The sequence below is a fragment of the Oncorhynchus tshawytscha genome, linkage group LG01 (genome assembly GCF_018296145.1).
Source record: "Oncorhynchus tshawytscha isolate Ot180627B linkage group LG01, Otsh_v2.0, whole genome shotgun sequence".
Classification (NCBI taxonomy): Eukaryota; Metazoa; Chordata; class Actinopteri; order Salmoniformes; family Salmonidae; genus Oncorhynchus; species Oncorhynchus tshawytscha.
The window spans coordinates 25,083,394-25,099,352 of record NC_056429.1 but is presented as its reverse complement, the minus strand read 5'-3'; the positions used below and the strand labels follow the sequence as shown (position 1 = coordinate 25,099,352).

General features: G+C 43.5%; 1 protein-coding gene across 8 annotated transcripts in view; it reads right to left on the bottom strand.

Moving 5' to 3' along the window:
• LOC112248338 (guanine nucleotide exchange factor DBS) overlaps positions 1 to 15,611 on the bottom strand; it is a 69,498-nt gene extending 53,887 nt beyond the window's left edge. For 2 of the 8 annotated variants that reach the window (XM_024417288.2, XM_024417314.2), the window contains exons 1-2: positions 5,949 to 6,531; positions 26 to 109 (exon numbers count right to left, since the gene is read on the bottom strand). In XM_024417288.2, the coding sequence (XP_024273056.1) occupies positions 26 to 109; positions 5,949 to 6,153 (289 nt within the window). In that variant the 5' untranslated portion in view covers positions 6,154 to 6,531. Of the gene's footprint in view, positions 1 to 25; positions 110 to 2,100; positions 2,527 to 5,948; positions 6,533 to 7,092; positions 7,288 to 15,411 lie in introns of those variants that run through there. The other 6 variants (XM_024417329.2, XM_024417337.2, XM_024417296.2 and 3 more) reach the window with 5 other exon arrangements.
• Between the last annotated feature and the right edge of the window lie 348 nt (positions 15,612 to 15,959).

The window sequence follows — 15,959 nt, the reverse complement described above, 5'->3', positions numbered from 1 at the left end:
GGAGACAGAGCCCCTAGATACATACCTGAGAGCAGGGCAAACTGCCGGTGCAGCTGCTCTATGATGTCGACAGCCAGCAAGGGCCTGATCTCCTGCTGCATGATCTCATCTGGGGAGGGAAACAGGAGAATGCCTCCAGTCAGCAATCACAATATCATAGGAGAAAGAGCCGTATTATTAAAACACTAGCGTACAACATGTCCCAACTAATCAAGCCCCCGAGGCCATACCCTGGCCCAATCATCATCAGTGGAGGCTGCTTAGGGGATGACGGTGCATAATAATGGCTGGAATGGAGTAGATGGAATGGCATCAAACTTCTGGAAACCATGTGTTTGATGTATTTGATGCCATTCCACCTATTCCACTCCAGCCATTACCACAAGCCCTCCCTCCCAAATTATGCTGCCACCAACCTCCTGTGATCTACATGTCGGACAAGTCAGCTCAGTATGATCTGTGGAATATGAGGGCAAGGCTGGGCGCTGGACCTTTCCACAGTGTCTGTTCTCTCTCCAACAGTGGTCTCCATGTGTAACGCTGCCCTTCGCAGTCAGGACCTTTAGCTGTGAATGCAGATGAGCTTTGTGTGCCTTTGTTAGATTTCCATTACAAGCTGCAGTAGCGACTGTTGCCCCCTTTCACACAGATCATTCTTTCATTGTGTTGTTCCTGTAAGACTTAGTAGCTATTCTGGATGCTTGGAGGGGAGGAGGGGAAGGATGATTGATGAAGCTCCATCAGTCTGCATTAATGGTTTGGGGTCACCCTGGCCTGAAGCACACTGCAACTAGCTTTTCACTGTGAACAAAACACCCTCTGTCTGGCCATGGTATAAAGGAGTGTATTAACACAGACTGCACTTTATCCAGTCCTGGTCCTCCAGATGTTTCCCTATAGTCAGATCACATGGTCAGGATAAACTCCAGGCCCTAGTCAGTCATATCTGCTGTATTGTTAGTCTGGTGGGTGTGTTGTCCACACAGAGTTGATTCTGTGGCAGGTTGTGCCAGCAACATGTGGAGACACCATGAAATAATGCCATGGCAACACAGAAGGGTGCCATCCTCTGCGCTCCACCCACCTCATCCCAGTGTTCACCTCACCTTTTGCAAGGGAGCCTACAGCCTTCTCCATTTGCTCCAATGAGCAGAAACACACACATTCACTCTCAGCTACAGGAACACATCTACTGGATACGAGGACTTACAGTACATACTGTATTTTCCCCTAATCCAAGCTGTGTGGTAAACTGAATGAATTTATTATTGTGACATGCCATTAATGAGATAGTCAAGATTGTTGCTCGCATATGGGTCAAAGTGCAATGCAATATTGTCAGATATGAACTTGACGGACAACAATATAACAACCTCAAACTTGTATGATTCCCATTTGAGAGTTGTACTGTATGCACCTTTTTCTCTGCCTGGAAAGTACATCATTTATTTAATAAATGTTTAACGTTAGTTACCTCAAACTATATGGAGGGCAAGCAGGTTTCCTTTTAATCATTAGCTATGGTGAGTTATATGATCATGTACAAGGTCCTAGAATTCCTTAAATCAAGTAGCCTTCCTCACTTTACCCTCCCTTCCCTCTAAGTCTATTTTAACAAAGGTTCAGTAAAGCTCCAAGAAAGCATCATTGCGTAGCCTACTAATTAACAACATTGCAGCTCTTGTGAAATAATGAGTAGAGGACTGGATAAATGACACAAAGCAATTACAACAGATGTTATATATTTGTAGCCTACATAACTTTTATCACGCAACAATCTCATTTTCACACAGTTGGCCCCCACCAGAAAAAAAGCCTGAAGCACACTGGCATCTCCCCCACAGAAAACTGCAAAACAACTGAGGCATTTTGTCCCTCAGCATTAACTACGGACAGACAGGCAATAGTCCCTTGAGCTCCTCAGAGGAAATGCTGAAGAATGTCTCAGCCTCTTGGTATACTGCTGAAATGGAAATCAAGTCTAGGACCAAGGCTAGCAACATGAGTGACAACAAACCTGTGTCTCTGTTTGGCATGTAAACACCCTATAACTCCCGACAGAGAGCCAGCCAGCGAGCAAGGGGAGTGAAAATACCTTACCTATGACAGGTCTGGTTCTCTTCATCGTAGTGCCACTATAGTTGGGTGTGAGGAGAGAGAAAAGTCACACTAATCCAGGCGACGGGGGTAAATCACACAGCCAGCAGCGGTAGTTTGTCAAAACAATTTTTTCAACCATTTTCATCCCCTTTCTCCTCTTCAGACTTCCTTAATAAGTAACCCAAGACACACACACACACACACACACACACTCCCCACTTACACACACCGGAACACACACATACCCAGCTCGCAAAGTTTTTTTCTAAGGAAGGAGTGCATCTGTTCCTTAGGGTATTTTTTCCAGCCCCAGCTGTGTCTCACAGCTCCACTCTATTCTCTCACAGGACTCTCAGCGCACAGCAGCCACACAAGCAACCTATCAGGACTCAGGGAGGAGGAAAACACTGCTTACTGCCTCTTTAAGTGGGGGGCAGCCCCAAATGTTAACTATACTTCTGAGAGAGAGAAAAAAAAAAGAGAGGATCAAATCAGAGCGTTCTGTGTTGTGCTCTGGTGTTCTCCTCCCTTCAGCAGCATCCCTCTCATTAAAGTCACGTGCTGACTGTGCACCCCTTTCTGATCTGACTCTGTCTCTGTCCTTTCCTGTATCTCCTCTCTTCTCCCCCCTCCCCCCATCCATCCCTCTTCTCTAAGAGCAGCTGAATGGGAAGACAAGGGTGTTTATGGTCCTAGAGGAAGTATGTCCCAAAACACCAATGGCAGCTACTGAGGCATTGTATGTTAAACAAGCAGCTTTCCTTCCTATTGTACACTGTATTCCAAAATAGTGAGATTCACTGAAATGTGTTGTCCAGTTTGCCACATGAAATGTGTTACAATATTCGCACAAAAGACAACATGAAAACCATTCTGTTGTAAATCCGATTAAATGTTTTAATAGACCTGAATATATTATACAATTTCATAAACACGTAATTTAAAATAATCTCACTCCATGTGGTACTTTGAATCTATGTCAGGGTTTAGACTTAAAACTCTACCCTTTATTTAGTAAACAAACAAAACAAACTCTACCAGTAGATCTGGTATTATGGGATAATTAGCTCTGTGTTTAATCACTTGGCGGGTCAGCAGCAGTTTACAGCAGGGAGATCAGCTGTGTCTGAACGGGTAGACGGGAAGTTAGCTAGACTCCCTCTCTGCTATGTCTGCCCTGTCGACCTGCCTGCCTGAGCCACCATGGATTTCACACACAGACAATAAGCCTACTGTTACAGGGTTACATAACAAGAGGCCATTATTGAAGACAAAATAAGGAGACAGCCAATTGTTCAGAAGGAGTGCAAATCAATGTGTTGATACATTTTGCATTGTTCTCTTTCCAAACAGAAGACACGCGTCACAAATGCACTCAAGTTTTCTGTATGTAAAACAATATCCTACAATATCCACCACATATAGCATAAACACCACACACACTTTCTCTCCACACTATCCTCATAGGATATGAACCCCTTAGTTGACAAATTGAGCCCCGAGGGTGAGAAATTCATAACAAAATCTGTCCTCCAGGAGAGGACAATTGATAGGCTAGATTAGCCTCCCTAATGAGCATCTTAAAGCAGTGGACTATCTAACACAAATCATCCCCTCAGCATCAGGGACCAGCGGACCACAGCACTGTTTTTCGAGCTCCCCTCCCATCAACATGTGACTGTAAAGACACTCAGCCAACCAGCCCACAATGTTCCTCCTCCAGTCTGATCCCTGCTACACGACACCCACCCACACAGATACACACAGGTGCGCGCCAACACATACATGCAGGTGTGTGCGTATGGAGTAACACATTTAACTAAATGGACATTTAACACAGAAGCACAATCAAATGAGATGCATAAAGTATTGTATGAAAGTAGTCCATCCTTGTCATTTAATAGTGGTTGATTCAGCCTCTCCTGAACAAAAGCTTCTGTCTTAAAGGAAACCTCCACCCAAATCAGATATTTTGGTATTTTGTCCATTGTTGACATAGTCCAAAAATGTTTTGCTTGACTACACTCACATTTTCACGAGATGTAACTTTCAAAATACAGAAATCTTTCCTGTACGATGCCTTTTGCGTCACATGATGCTGCGTTTTGCGTCATATGACACAAAATGCGACTTCTGTATTTTAAAAGTTACATATCTTGAAAACTCAAGTGGTGACAAGCAAAAACACTTAGGGACTATGTCAACAATGGACCAGTGAAACAAATGCCAAAAGATCGTTTTTGGGTGGAATTTTTCTTTAGCTAAAGGGACATGAGAATATGTGACCAACACTCCATGCTGATCTCCTTCAATATTGTTGGAGAGGAAGTTTGAATATAGTAGATATTTGTTCGTAAATCCACATACGTCCAAAAGAGCACGTTTCCCATTGACACTCAGGAAAAGGGCGGTCGTGCAAGCAAACAATAAAAGGATGTGTCAGACAGGTCCATTTATCTCCCAATAACAAACCTCCCCTAGTGATGGATATCAAATGTCAGCTAAGCCAAAACTGTCTTTGGAAGTAGGACGAGCCCCAGATGTGTAATAATCTGGACTTCAGGTGGAGGGAATACCAACCAACCGATTAGATAAAAATAGGGCAACAAATTGGGATTTTGACCATGAATTTTGGCCAACATTCACGTGGAAACTTGTTCTAGGAACAGAATGAATGGACGTCATTATGGTGCTGAGAGATGAAAGGATTTCTGAGGAAGAGACGTCAAAGCCATGCGATGGTCATTATGGTTTCCGTCTTACACTCGGGACATTAAGATGGATACCCCATTCTCTTATTAACAATCAAAAACGTACTGGAATTGCGCTTTGACAGATACAGAAACTGCTTTCTGGCAATAAAATGTGTCACTTTGTTCCGACTAAAGAACATTATCTCAGAAACACCTTTGAATGAAGACAGTCCAGGAAGAGCAATAAGTGACACATATCCTGACTTGAATGTACCCAAACAATTGAATTGCATTTATATCTTCAGACACACAGATTTTGAACCAGATGCCCTGAAGGACATAGGCTTGGCAGCTAACTGGATAAAATAGGTGACTATTTGCTTCAGTTGCAAGGGATAATCACACATAAGAGACGCTGCATGTCTAGGCATTGAGGGTTTGTGGGACCATCAACTGCTTCTGGGTAGGTTATTTTGTGACATCATTCAACTTTGCCTGCTAGTCTTTTCCCACATATTTAAAACAGTCAGACAGGACATCTTTATCCAACCATAGACACCATGATTCAGATTGTCATTCTTTTTAAACATGGAGACATTTTTTTCTGCTGTCATTGCCATGAATAATTGTGCAAGCCTGCATGCATGGTATAAGATGGGTTCTAATCAAGTGTTCTTTAAAAGGTTGTTGTGATGTGGAGCTTTCTATCCAGGACAATGCAAGCCATTTGACATGCAGATAGGAAAGCAACCTGGCATATGATAAGCATGTCTGAGAAGGTTGAGAACTGCCATGCCTATTCATAAAGGCATCAGTCTAATATTAGAAGGAATGGCATACCTCAGATAGCAGCAGCGGCAGACTAATGAAATCTCACTAAAGCATGTACATATAGCAGGGCCTTAGCAGCATCACATCAATCAACAAGCGCAGCATAATGGTTCGAGCGTTGGACCAGTAACCAAAAGGTTGCTGAATCGAATCCCCGAGCTGACAAGGTAAACATTTGTTGTTCTGCCCCTGAACAAGGCAGTCATTGTAAATAAGAATTTGTTCTTAACTGACTTGCCTAGTTTAAAAACAAAACTGACAAGGGGATGGAGTGAAGGAGAGGTGCTGAGAAGGAGGTTGAGAGGGAAGAGAGGGAGGACATACTTCTCCCTGTGGCTGACTCAGTCTTCTGACACACCCCCAGAAAGCGGTGGTAGGACTCCATCTCCCCGGCAGAGATACGCACCATGGAGGAAGCGCCACCCGTGTGCCTCCCACATACCGAACACCGCGAGGGGATGGTCTGGTACCGCGGGGAGCCGTCCATCATCCCACCACAGCAGATTGCCAAAATATCTGCACTACTCATCTCTGAGAGTGTGTGCGTTTGTGTTCAAGAGATTGCTTTCCTGCACACCAGCCTGTGTAGTTCCTTCCTACGCAGTGCCTAGTGTAGTCAAGGTCAGTCCAGACTCCAGCCCAGGGAGAAAGGGACAGAAAGAGCTTGGAGCGGCTACCAGAGCTTCACTCTCCTCCCAGGCTCAGTCTTCCTGAATCACCCCTGGTCTGCTTTTCAAGTCCCCTAGACGCTCTTCTCTTACAGTGCCTTCCATCTGATAGTCTGTCTCTCAGCGCAGTACATCTCACACACACACACATACTCTACGCAGTACGCACACACCCAGTCCCCTGCCAGCCTCTACCACTGCAATTATTTATCTTCAGTCCCGGGAGCCAGTGAGCTGTTGCCTCTGACCTCTGCCTACGTCTCTTCCCTCTCTATGCCGGGCACATGCAACAGAGGATAATCAAAAACCCTTCTTATGTAACCTCTATATAAGCTTAGGTGACTTCACACTCAGGGGAGAATGTAACAGTGAAATGCAGCATGTATTTCTCTGTGAAGCACAACCTGTATGCACAGAAGTAACGGGTAACTACACTGTATAATACATTCCATTGTGAATTGATCAGGCATTTTGAATTCCCCAGCTCTATTTGTGACCAGGTTCCCACAAGGTGTTCACAGGGTAATCACCGGCCTCTCTGTTAGGTCACATTGCTGAACGGCTTAAGCCTGTAAGCACGCAGAGCTCCTTACTCAAGACGTCACAAGGAAGCACAACTCCACTCAACCACCAGCCCCTACCTACTGCTCTCTACTGAGCAGGCTTCTCCAGTAGCACAACTAGCTTACATCACATCTGTTTCACACCACTCGGAGGCAAAAGAGCCATGGAAACCAGACCTGTATGAGTGTGAAAGAACATGTAAATTAAGGTTTAAAGTAGGTAATCCAGTCACTTACACATAACTGAGCCCATGGCGAGGTCTTCCTGTCTGGACCAGACCGCTGAACACTACAGTCCTGCCCTGGGGGCGCCAGCTGTGGTTATGAAAAACCGCGCAGAGCACCACGGAGCAGATTCCTTACAATGTGTGTGTCTGTGAGTGTGTGGGTGCATGTGTGTGTGTTCTGTCAGGGCTCTCGCCAGAGGTCTGAGTTCAAGTCTTGTGACCAGTGGAGCACAGGAGACTGGCATGGTTTACACCAATATCCTCAACTATACCCTGAGGCACTGGGGCTTCCCTTTCCTCCCCCACCCAGTCCAACATTCAGCCTCTGTGCTGTGGAGTACTGTGTGGACAATGTGCGTCAGGAACACAGCACAAGAGGCACTGCTTTTCCTCCTGGCTGTAGCTTATTTACTGTCCTTGTCTCAGAAGCCCTTTCTCACCCCTCCCTCCCAAGACACTCTCATTGGCGAAGGGCACGTACTTCATGAGAATAATAACACACAAGAACATTATCAGTCATACTCAATTATACTAAGTTACACCCATGGGCATGGCACTTGGTGTAAGTTTGTAGAACTGCTATTGTAGCCTACTGTCTGACATTCTTTTAACACTCATTCACAAATCTGCGTCTTCAGGCTTCACCACACCGTGTGCTGTAAGAACTGAACCATTACGTCATAATGTGTCCATTTAGTGTCAAAGTGATGACCAATATGTGTGATACTATAGTCTTGATGTTTGTCACATGGAATAGGAGCCAGTGGCCTTCCTGCTTTTAAAAGTGCATAATACACAGGTCTGTATCTTAAGCTTACCTTTCCACTGGCCGATAAACATAGATCACTCTCGCTAGCTAATCTTAGGACACGGGTCTATTCAGGGACGACTTTAATGACAGTGATAGGCCTATATTTGGCTTTAGTGTTTACCTCTGCACGCACCTCCCATACACATCTACTACAATAAACAGCTCAGTCCAAAAATATCTCAAACATACAGTGCACATAATCTGATATTGCCACATTTGCCATATAATGTAATAAAATATATATGTAAAAAATTAAAGATGCAATGTACCTAATTTCTTTATGGATGACTTTGAGATACGTCTCCACATACTATGCTCAGATAGTTGGTCTCCCAGGCAGAGAGAATAGGTGTCCACAGACAGACTCCTGTTCCTAAGTGGTGTTGATGTGCAGGTGGTCACCAGTTCAGATGTTTTACTCACAGTGATTATGTCATGTGAGAAGAACTAGTGGCTTTTGCGAAAGTGTTCACCCCCTTGGCATTTTTCCTATTTTGTTGCCTTACAACCTGGAATTAAAAAGGATTTGGGGGGTTTGTATCATTTTATTTACATAACATGCCTACCACTTTGAAGATGCAAAATATTTATTTTATATTGTGAAACAAACAAGAAGACAATAAAATAAAATAAAATAAAAAACTTGAGCGTGCGTAATTATTCATCCCCCCCAAAGTCAATACTTTATAGAGCCACCTTTTGCAGCAATTACAGCTGCAAGTCTCTGGGGTATGTCTCTATAAGCTTGGCACAACTAGCCACTGGGATTTATGCCCATTCTTCAAGGCAAAACTGCTCCAGCTCCTTCAAGTTGGATGGGTGCCGCTGGTGTCCAGCAATCTTTAAGTCATACCACAGATTCTCAATTGGATGGAGGTCTGGGCTTTGACTAGGCCATTCCAAGACATTTAGATGTTTCCCCTTAAACCACTTGAGTGTTGCTTTAGCAGTATGCTTAGGGTCACTGTCCTGTTGGAAAGTGAACCTCTGTCCCAGTCTCAAATCTCTGGAAGACTGAAACAGGTTTCCCTCAAGAATTTCCCTGTATTTAGCATCATCCATCATTCCTTCAATTCTGACCAGTTTCCCAGTCCCTGCCGATGAAAAACATCCCCACAGCATGATGCTGCCACCACTATGCTTCACTGTGGGGATGGTGTTCTCAGGTTGATGAGAGGTGTTGGGTTTGCGCCAGACATAACGTTTTCCTTGATGGTCAAAAAGCTCAATTTTAGTCTCATCTGACCAGGGTACCTTCTTCCATATGTTTGGGGAGTCTCCCACATGCCTTTTGGCGAACACCAAACGTGTTTGCTTATTTCTTTCTTTAAGCAACAGCTTTTTTCTGACCACTCTTCCGTAAAGCCCAGCTCTGTGGAGTGTACAATTTAAAGTGGTCCTATGGACAGATACTCCAATCTCCGCTGTGGAGCTTTGCAGCTCCTTCAGGGTTATCTTTGGTCTCTTTGTTGCCTCTCTGACTAATGTCCTCCTTGCCTGGTCTGTGAGTTTTGGTGGGCGGCCCTCTCTTGGCAGGTTTGTTGTGGTGCCATATTCTTTCCATTTTTTAATAATGATTTAATGGTGCTCCGTGGGATGTTCAAAGTTTGGGATATTTTTTTATAACCCAACCCTGATCTGTACTTCTCCACAACTTTGTCCCTGACTTGTTTGGACAGCTCCTTGGTCTTCATGGCGCTGCTTGCTTGGTGGTGCCCCTTGCTTAGTGGTGTTGCAGACTCTGGGGCCTTTCAGAACAGGTGTATATATACTGATATCATGTGACAGATCATGTAACACTTAATTGCATACAGGTGGACTTTATTTAACTAATTATGTGACTTCTGAAGGTAATTGGTTGCACCAGATCTTATTTAGGGGCTTCATAGCAAAAGGGGTGAATACATATGCACACACAACTTTTCCGTTTTTTTTTTTTAGAATTCTTTGAAAAGTCATTTTTTTCATTTCACTTCACCAATTTGGACTATTTTGTGTATGTCCATTACATGAAATCCAAATAAAAATTCATTTAAATTACAGGTTGTAATGCAACAAAATAGGAAAAACGCCAAGGGGATGAATAGTTTTGCAAAGCACTGTATATGTTCAGTTCAACAATATGATCTTGAATCACAGTACTGGCATTATCTATTCTAAACCACTATGCTAATGAAACAACATAAAAAACTAGAAAAGCAGCAACACCTGCTGTACAAGGAGAATATTGGAGTATTTGCACTGTTTGTTTTTCTACTTAAGGTCAGAGGCAGGGAGTAAATTCCATCATATGACATCACCATGTGGCTCTGTCAGCAGAAAGCTGTCCTTTGCCATTGGGACATGTGCTCTAAAAACATGAAAACAGGAACAAGACACCCCCATATAAAAAAGCGTACTCCTCATGTTTGGATCCGGAGATCACTCTTCCGGTCGCCCTGCCCGCTCTATCCGTCCTCTCAAATGCTCCTTGGACCGTCACTTCTTCAGTTCTGAAGCCTACCCAGCCCTTACCCCCACCCTGCTCTGTCATCAACGAATGACAGAGCAGACACATACTTCGAGCCCACACTGCATAGGACCAGTGCAGTAAGGCCAGGTTCTCCTAGTGTCACTGGCATCTGTCAGTCACTCCTCCCTCTAGAAAATACACACACACTGCACACACATAGGAAGGGTGATGAATAGTATTGTATATGTGAGCTCTGAACAGCACCGTGCTGGTAGTAATGAGGTCCAGGATCACACACACTGAGTCAGATACCCACACAGTGTCTTTTATTGCTTCCTGCTATTGTAATGGGGCTCACACATATATATCTGCATGTCAACACAAGGTCACCCTATTTTTGAAAGATACATATTGGAATGCATCTGCTAATCCTCACAATTAATTTTTTATTCTCTCGTTATTGCAAGGACATAAACAACCAAGTCCAAATAGCATATACAGCATTTATTTCACATTTTATTTGACATAAACATGTTGATGAACAACCCTACCCTAACCATAAAAAATGTGGACAAAGCTTGTTTCAGTGCCATTTCAATTATACATTTGTATATATATAAATGAGTAGTATGTCGTCCCTAGTTCAGAGTTGTTGTGAACATCTGCACTATTACATTGTGGCAGTGAGCCCCAGTTATCAGTGCAGGAGCAAAGCATGCATCAACGCTCTCAACCGTGAGAAGCACTGAGGATAGGAAATCAACTCAAAGATCAGGTATTGTCACACCCTGACCTTAGTGTTCTTTGTTCCTTTTCTAGGTGTTTATGTAAGTCTATGGTTGCCTAGATTGGTTCTCAATTGGAGGCAGGTGTTTATCGTTATCTCTGATTGGGAACCATATTTAGGCAGCCATGTTCTTTGGGTATTTTGTGGGTGATTGTTTCCTGTGTCTGTGACACACGGGACTGTTTTGGTGCCAGTTCACGTTGCTATTTTGTATTTGTGTTCATGTTCAGTTTTCCCTGTTAAAACATGGACACCTACCACGCTGCGTATTGGTCCGATCCTTGTTTCACCTCTTCGGAGGAAATCTGCGGTGACAGGTATGCTGTGACTGCACACAATATACTGCAACCCCTTGTGAGATAGATTAAGGATCTGGTAAAAAAAAAATATAATAATAATCTGCAGTGCTATGGATCATGAATTTACACCGTAGCCTTGAGAAGTAATTCTTCCCACAAACAATGCCCTATCGGGGGTGAGCAAACCTTCCCAACCACCTTCAGAGAGGAACGGGTTACAGAGGTCAAGGTCACAGAAGGAGAATGGGGAGTAGTAATCCCCAGTACTCCCTCTGTCTGTCCTAGCCTTACCTGACCTGACTTCTGTCTTCTACCTACATGCCCTCTGTTTTTCCAAGCCTGCTGTGAAGCTTGACCCTGCTGATCTGAGGGCCACCCTGAGCCCTTGAAAACTGGAGCAGTAAGTCCATATTAGAGTTCGAAATTAGGCCAGACTCTTAAAATAGATTTATGACTCAATGGGCTATTGTTCCATTGTGTTACTGTGAGCACCAATCAAATACTGGCCAATGCCCAAAGGGGGCTGTGCGAAATAAGACAAACGTTTTCCAAAGAGCCCCTTTCACGTAAATGAGGGACAAATGGGAAGCAGTGTGAATACAGCCTACGTCATAACAACAAGACTGGGCTGGCTGGGCAACAAGACCAGAGCTGTTATGATACCAGGAAGATCTATGGCTGGAACACCTACCTAACCTTAAGATATGTTGACAACCTCTGAATGAAACAAAATCCAACAGTCTATGATATGTCGACAGATGAAATGCACTCAATGAATGAACATCGAATCCCTGCAATCAATCATTTATGATTCCACATAATCTAAAATCCAAAAACGGAGATAAAGTTGATGGCATTGTTGTGAGGGGATATAATTTCAGAAGTCAGAGGTGAGGAAGGAAGGCATCTGATCAGGACGTTTGAGATGAACACCAGGGCTGCTGTTCCAACAGGAGAGAGGATGACCTCCTGACCTTTCCATTGTTCACCTCTCTGCAGATGGGATAGAATCTGGACTTGTTATATATCTCCTTCTGTGCCAAGGAAGGCTTATGAATGGACTATCAGTATTACAGAATGACATGGCACACGCGCTCATGGTGGCATCTGGTATTGATTTTGGAAGATAGCAATGGCCCTTTAGCTGCTAAGAGGATGAGGGGTGGGGACATAGATAAAGGGAGGGACAAAACAATGCTGCTTCTATTTATCTATTTAACTCTTTATGATGTACATAGAGTCTCTCAATAGATTCATTGCTTACTGTAAGAGGATTTAACTACTACAGTGCCAGAGTTACAACAAAATGAACGACAGACAAGTAAGCCAACATTCATCCTGAGAGAAACCATAAACATGCTCACACAAAATACATAACGTCTAGGATCGAGGTCTGTGCTGTAGAACCAGTGGAACATGTACATTGTCACTGATCACTTAGTGAGAATCTGCCAAGAATGGTTACTCATCTGTGGAAAGTATGTTTTAAACTAAATGCCTCTGAAAACCACAAAGTGATTACACTGACATTTTAATGCATTTTCCAGCCTTGGTGCCTTTACGATTCCCTGTCAGCTGCGTCTTTAGTCTGGGCTCATGTTTTGATGTGGTTGTATTTTCTGTTTATATAGGCCTATAGACCGCTTCATTTCCCTGTGTTAACCACATAGTATGTGTCTGGGGCCAGCCTTGAGTAGCCAGACCATGCTAATCCCGTTAGTTCAATTAGCAACGGATGACCGATGCCACACATTTCCATTGTTCTACTCTACTAAATAGTACAGAAGGCATCCTGAAATGAGGGTTACTGCTACACAGGGCCAAAATCTTTGCACACTATGAGGTTAAGAATTTAACTCATGTAATACTGAGTTTATATTTCCCTATATGATTTGGAGATTGAATTAGATATCCTTGGGATGTGTAGTGGGGGATTGCCCTGTACACAAGAGGCATTGCACTACTGTAATTCCTCGGTTGCTAGAGGCAACAAAACATAACATACTTGTGCCTGATCTTTTTTTCCCTGAAAACTATTTGAAGGACCATTTCAAGTCGGTTGTGTATTTTCCAGTAAATATCATTTGTTTGGAAGAGCTGTGAGAGGACGATGGTCTGCAGTATGATCATTCTAATAACTCTGTTTAATAGAGGAAGCCGCTTGAATTCTACATTTCTATCATGAATTATTCATAAAATCCATACGCCGTTACCCTAGATTACACAGCCTTCACACTCCGGCAACTATGTTGTCACCTGCCACCAATGAGAGCTCAGATAAGGCTTGCCTCTTTCGCTTTCTTTCTCTCTGAGTCATGGAGCCTGTTACAAGGTGTAACTGCAATAATATATCTGATGTAGTGCTGCTGACATCAGCTGCCAAGCTCACCATTTCCCACACACGGCTTTTAATGTCAAATATGTGATTGACTCTGCACAGCTCTACATCCCTTACAGATGAACAGAGGGGCGTGTCTTTGATTTTAAATAAATCAATAGAGAATAAATGCCACTAGCAGAATAACATTACTATTGTCAGTCTCTTGTGTAGCAAGGCAATCATCTTCAGTATAGGGAAGCTCATTATGAACCTTGCATTAAAGGACACTGTTGGGACCGTTAGGTCCGATCGGTATAATAAAGTGTTATGATGACAGCAATCTATAACGCTCACCATATAACATGACACTGACAATGATTAAATTATGGTTAATGAGTAAAGGAGGAGGACCTCCAAGTCTATGGATGTGTTATGTGTCGGCCAAAGACCACCCTACGGGTGTGATAGTGAAAATAATTGGGGGTCTGTGATAAGTTGGGGGCGTGAGGTGCAAACAGCAACACAGGAGAGGCCGTTTCCATAAATCAATAGGGCCAATGCACACAAGCCTGGGCTATCTCAGTTTCTATGGTAACTGGCTGTACGGTCCCCTCCTCAATAGATGGCTGCTGCCTGACTGCCTCACGAGAGCAGTGATAGAAGACACTCCGTAACAATCTCCAGCGTGGCACAATAACCTACTTCCTCTGCCCAGCCCGGAAGACCCGGATGTAGAATATGGAATGAAGGAGAACAAGAGGAATTTTGAGAGGGGGAGATAGGAATCTAAAGAGATGTATACTAGGTTGTGCTGTCTTCTGTGGCTAATAACAATTGAGTATCATAAAATATGTAACGAAACCCATAGACACCGTTAAATACTGTATATCTATCTGCATGATGATACACATATTGTCTCTAAAATGTGGTTACAGTGATTTACAATTAAACTCATAATAAGAATAGGATGGGATTATCAGAGAATAGAAAAGTGATTTTCAATATATGACAATCACACTTTCTGATGACACCCACTCACTGTGATATGCTGTGACAACTAGTTATTACACATCACACCAACCAGCATGGAATGACAAGTCTGACTGGAGTGGAACATGATGCGTCCATTATAAATCTACTCAAGAATAAAATATAAATCCACAAACCAGATCCCAATTTTGGGTGGCAGGTAGCCTAGCAGTTAAGAGCATTGGGCCAGTAACCAAAAGGTTGCTGGTTCGAATCCCAGAGCAGCCTGGTGAAAAAACGGTTAATGTGTCCTTGAGCAAGGCACTTAACCCTAATTGCTACTGTAAGTTGCTCTGGATAAGAGCGTCTGCAAAATGACTCAAATGTCAAATGTAAAAAATGTAAATGAGTAGTCAATAACAACATGCTACATGGTTATTTGTGTAAGGCTGACTCTGACCTTGAACTGTTTCAAATGTAAATTGTGTATAAATTGCAACAATTATGATCAGCCCAAACCTGACATTTCTATCCGTTTAGACCAAATATTCACACATGTATCTCTATAGTCAAGCATTTCATATCTAGGCATCTCTAAAGATGCTGTCTGGAATAGGGAGACCATGCAGGGAGCAGCTGCTGGGTATCCCTTGGCTGATGGCTCATGGAGGGATAAAGACAGGACACTCACCGACATGTGTGATGACACAGCCCACACGTTGCTGGAACTCCTGCAGAGACATCTCATCTTCTATCAGACAGCAGAGCATCTCAGGGTGTGGGCAGCATCCTCTCTCCCCTCCTCTTCTCTTCGGTCCACCCTCCTTCGTCAATCCGCTCCCTCACCGGAGCATGAAGCACCCTCCTCACACAATGCTTCCCAGTCCGCAAGCACCTCTGAGGGATGATGTGAAAGAAGGGAAGCAACTTGAGGGTCTGAGGATACCTCTAACTCCACTGAAAATATCTCTTCACGTCAAAAATGACAATACAATGTAGCATAGTATGTGTGTGTCATTAGTAACGGATACTCACACACACACACACTCATTGGGTGAGCCAATCAGGAGGATTTCATGGTGCTTTCAGGCAGATGCTCGGCTTGCTGTAATAAAGGCTGAGTCAGACACCAGGAAGCAAATCAGAGAGCTGCTACCTGCCTTGGGGAGATGGGGGGCTAATGAATTCACTAACACAAAACCTGGAGATATAGAGCCACTGGAACGGAGCTAAAGTACC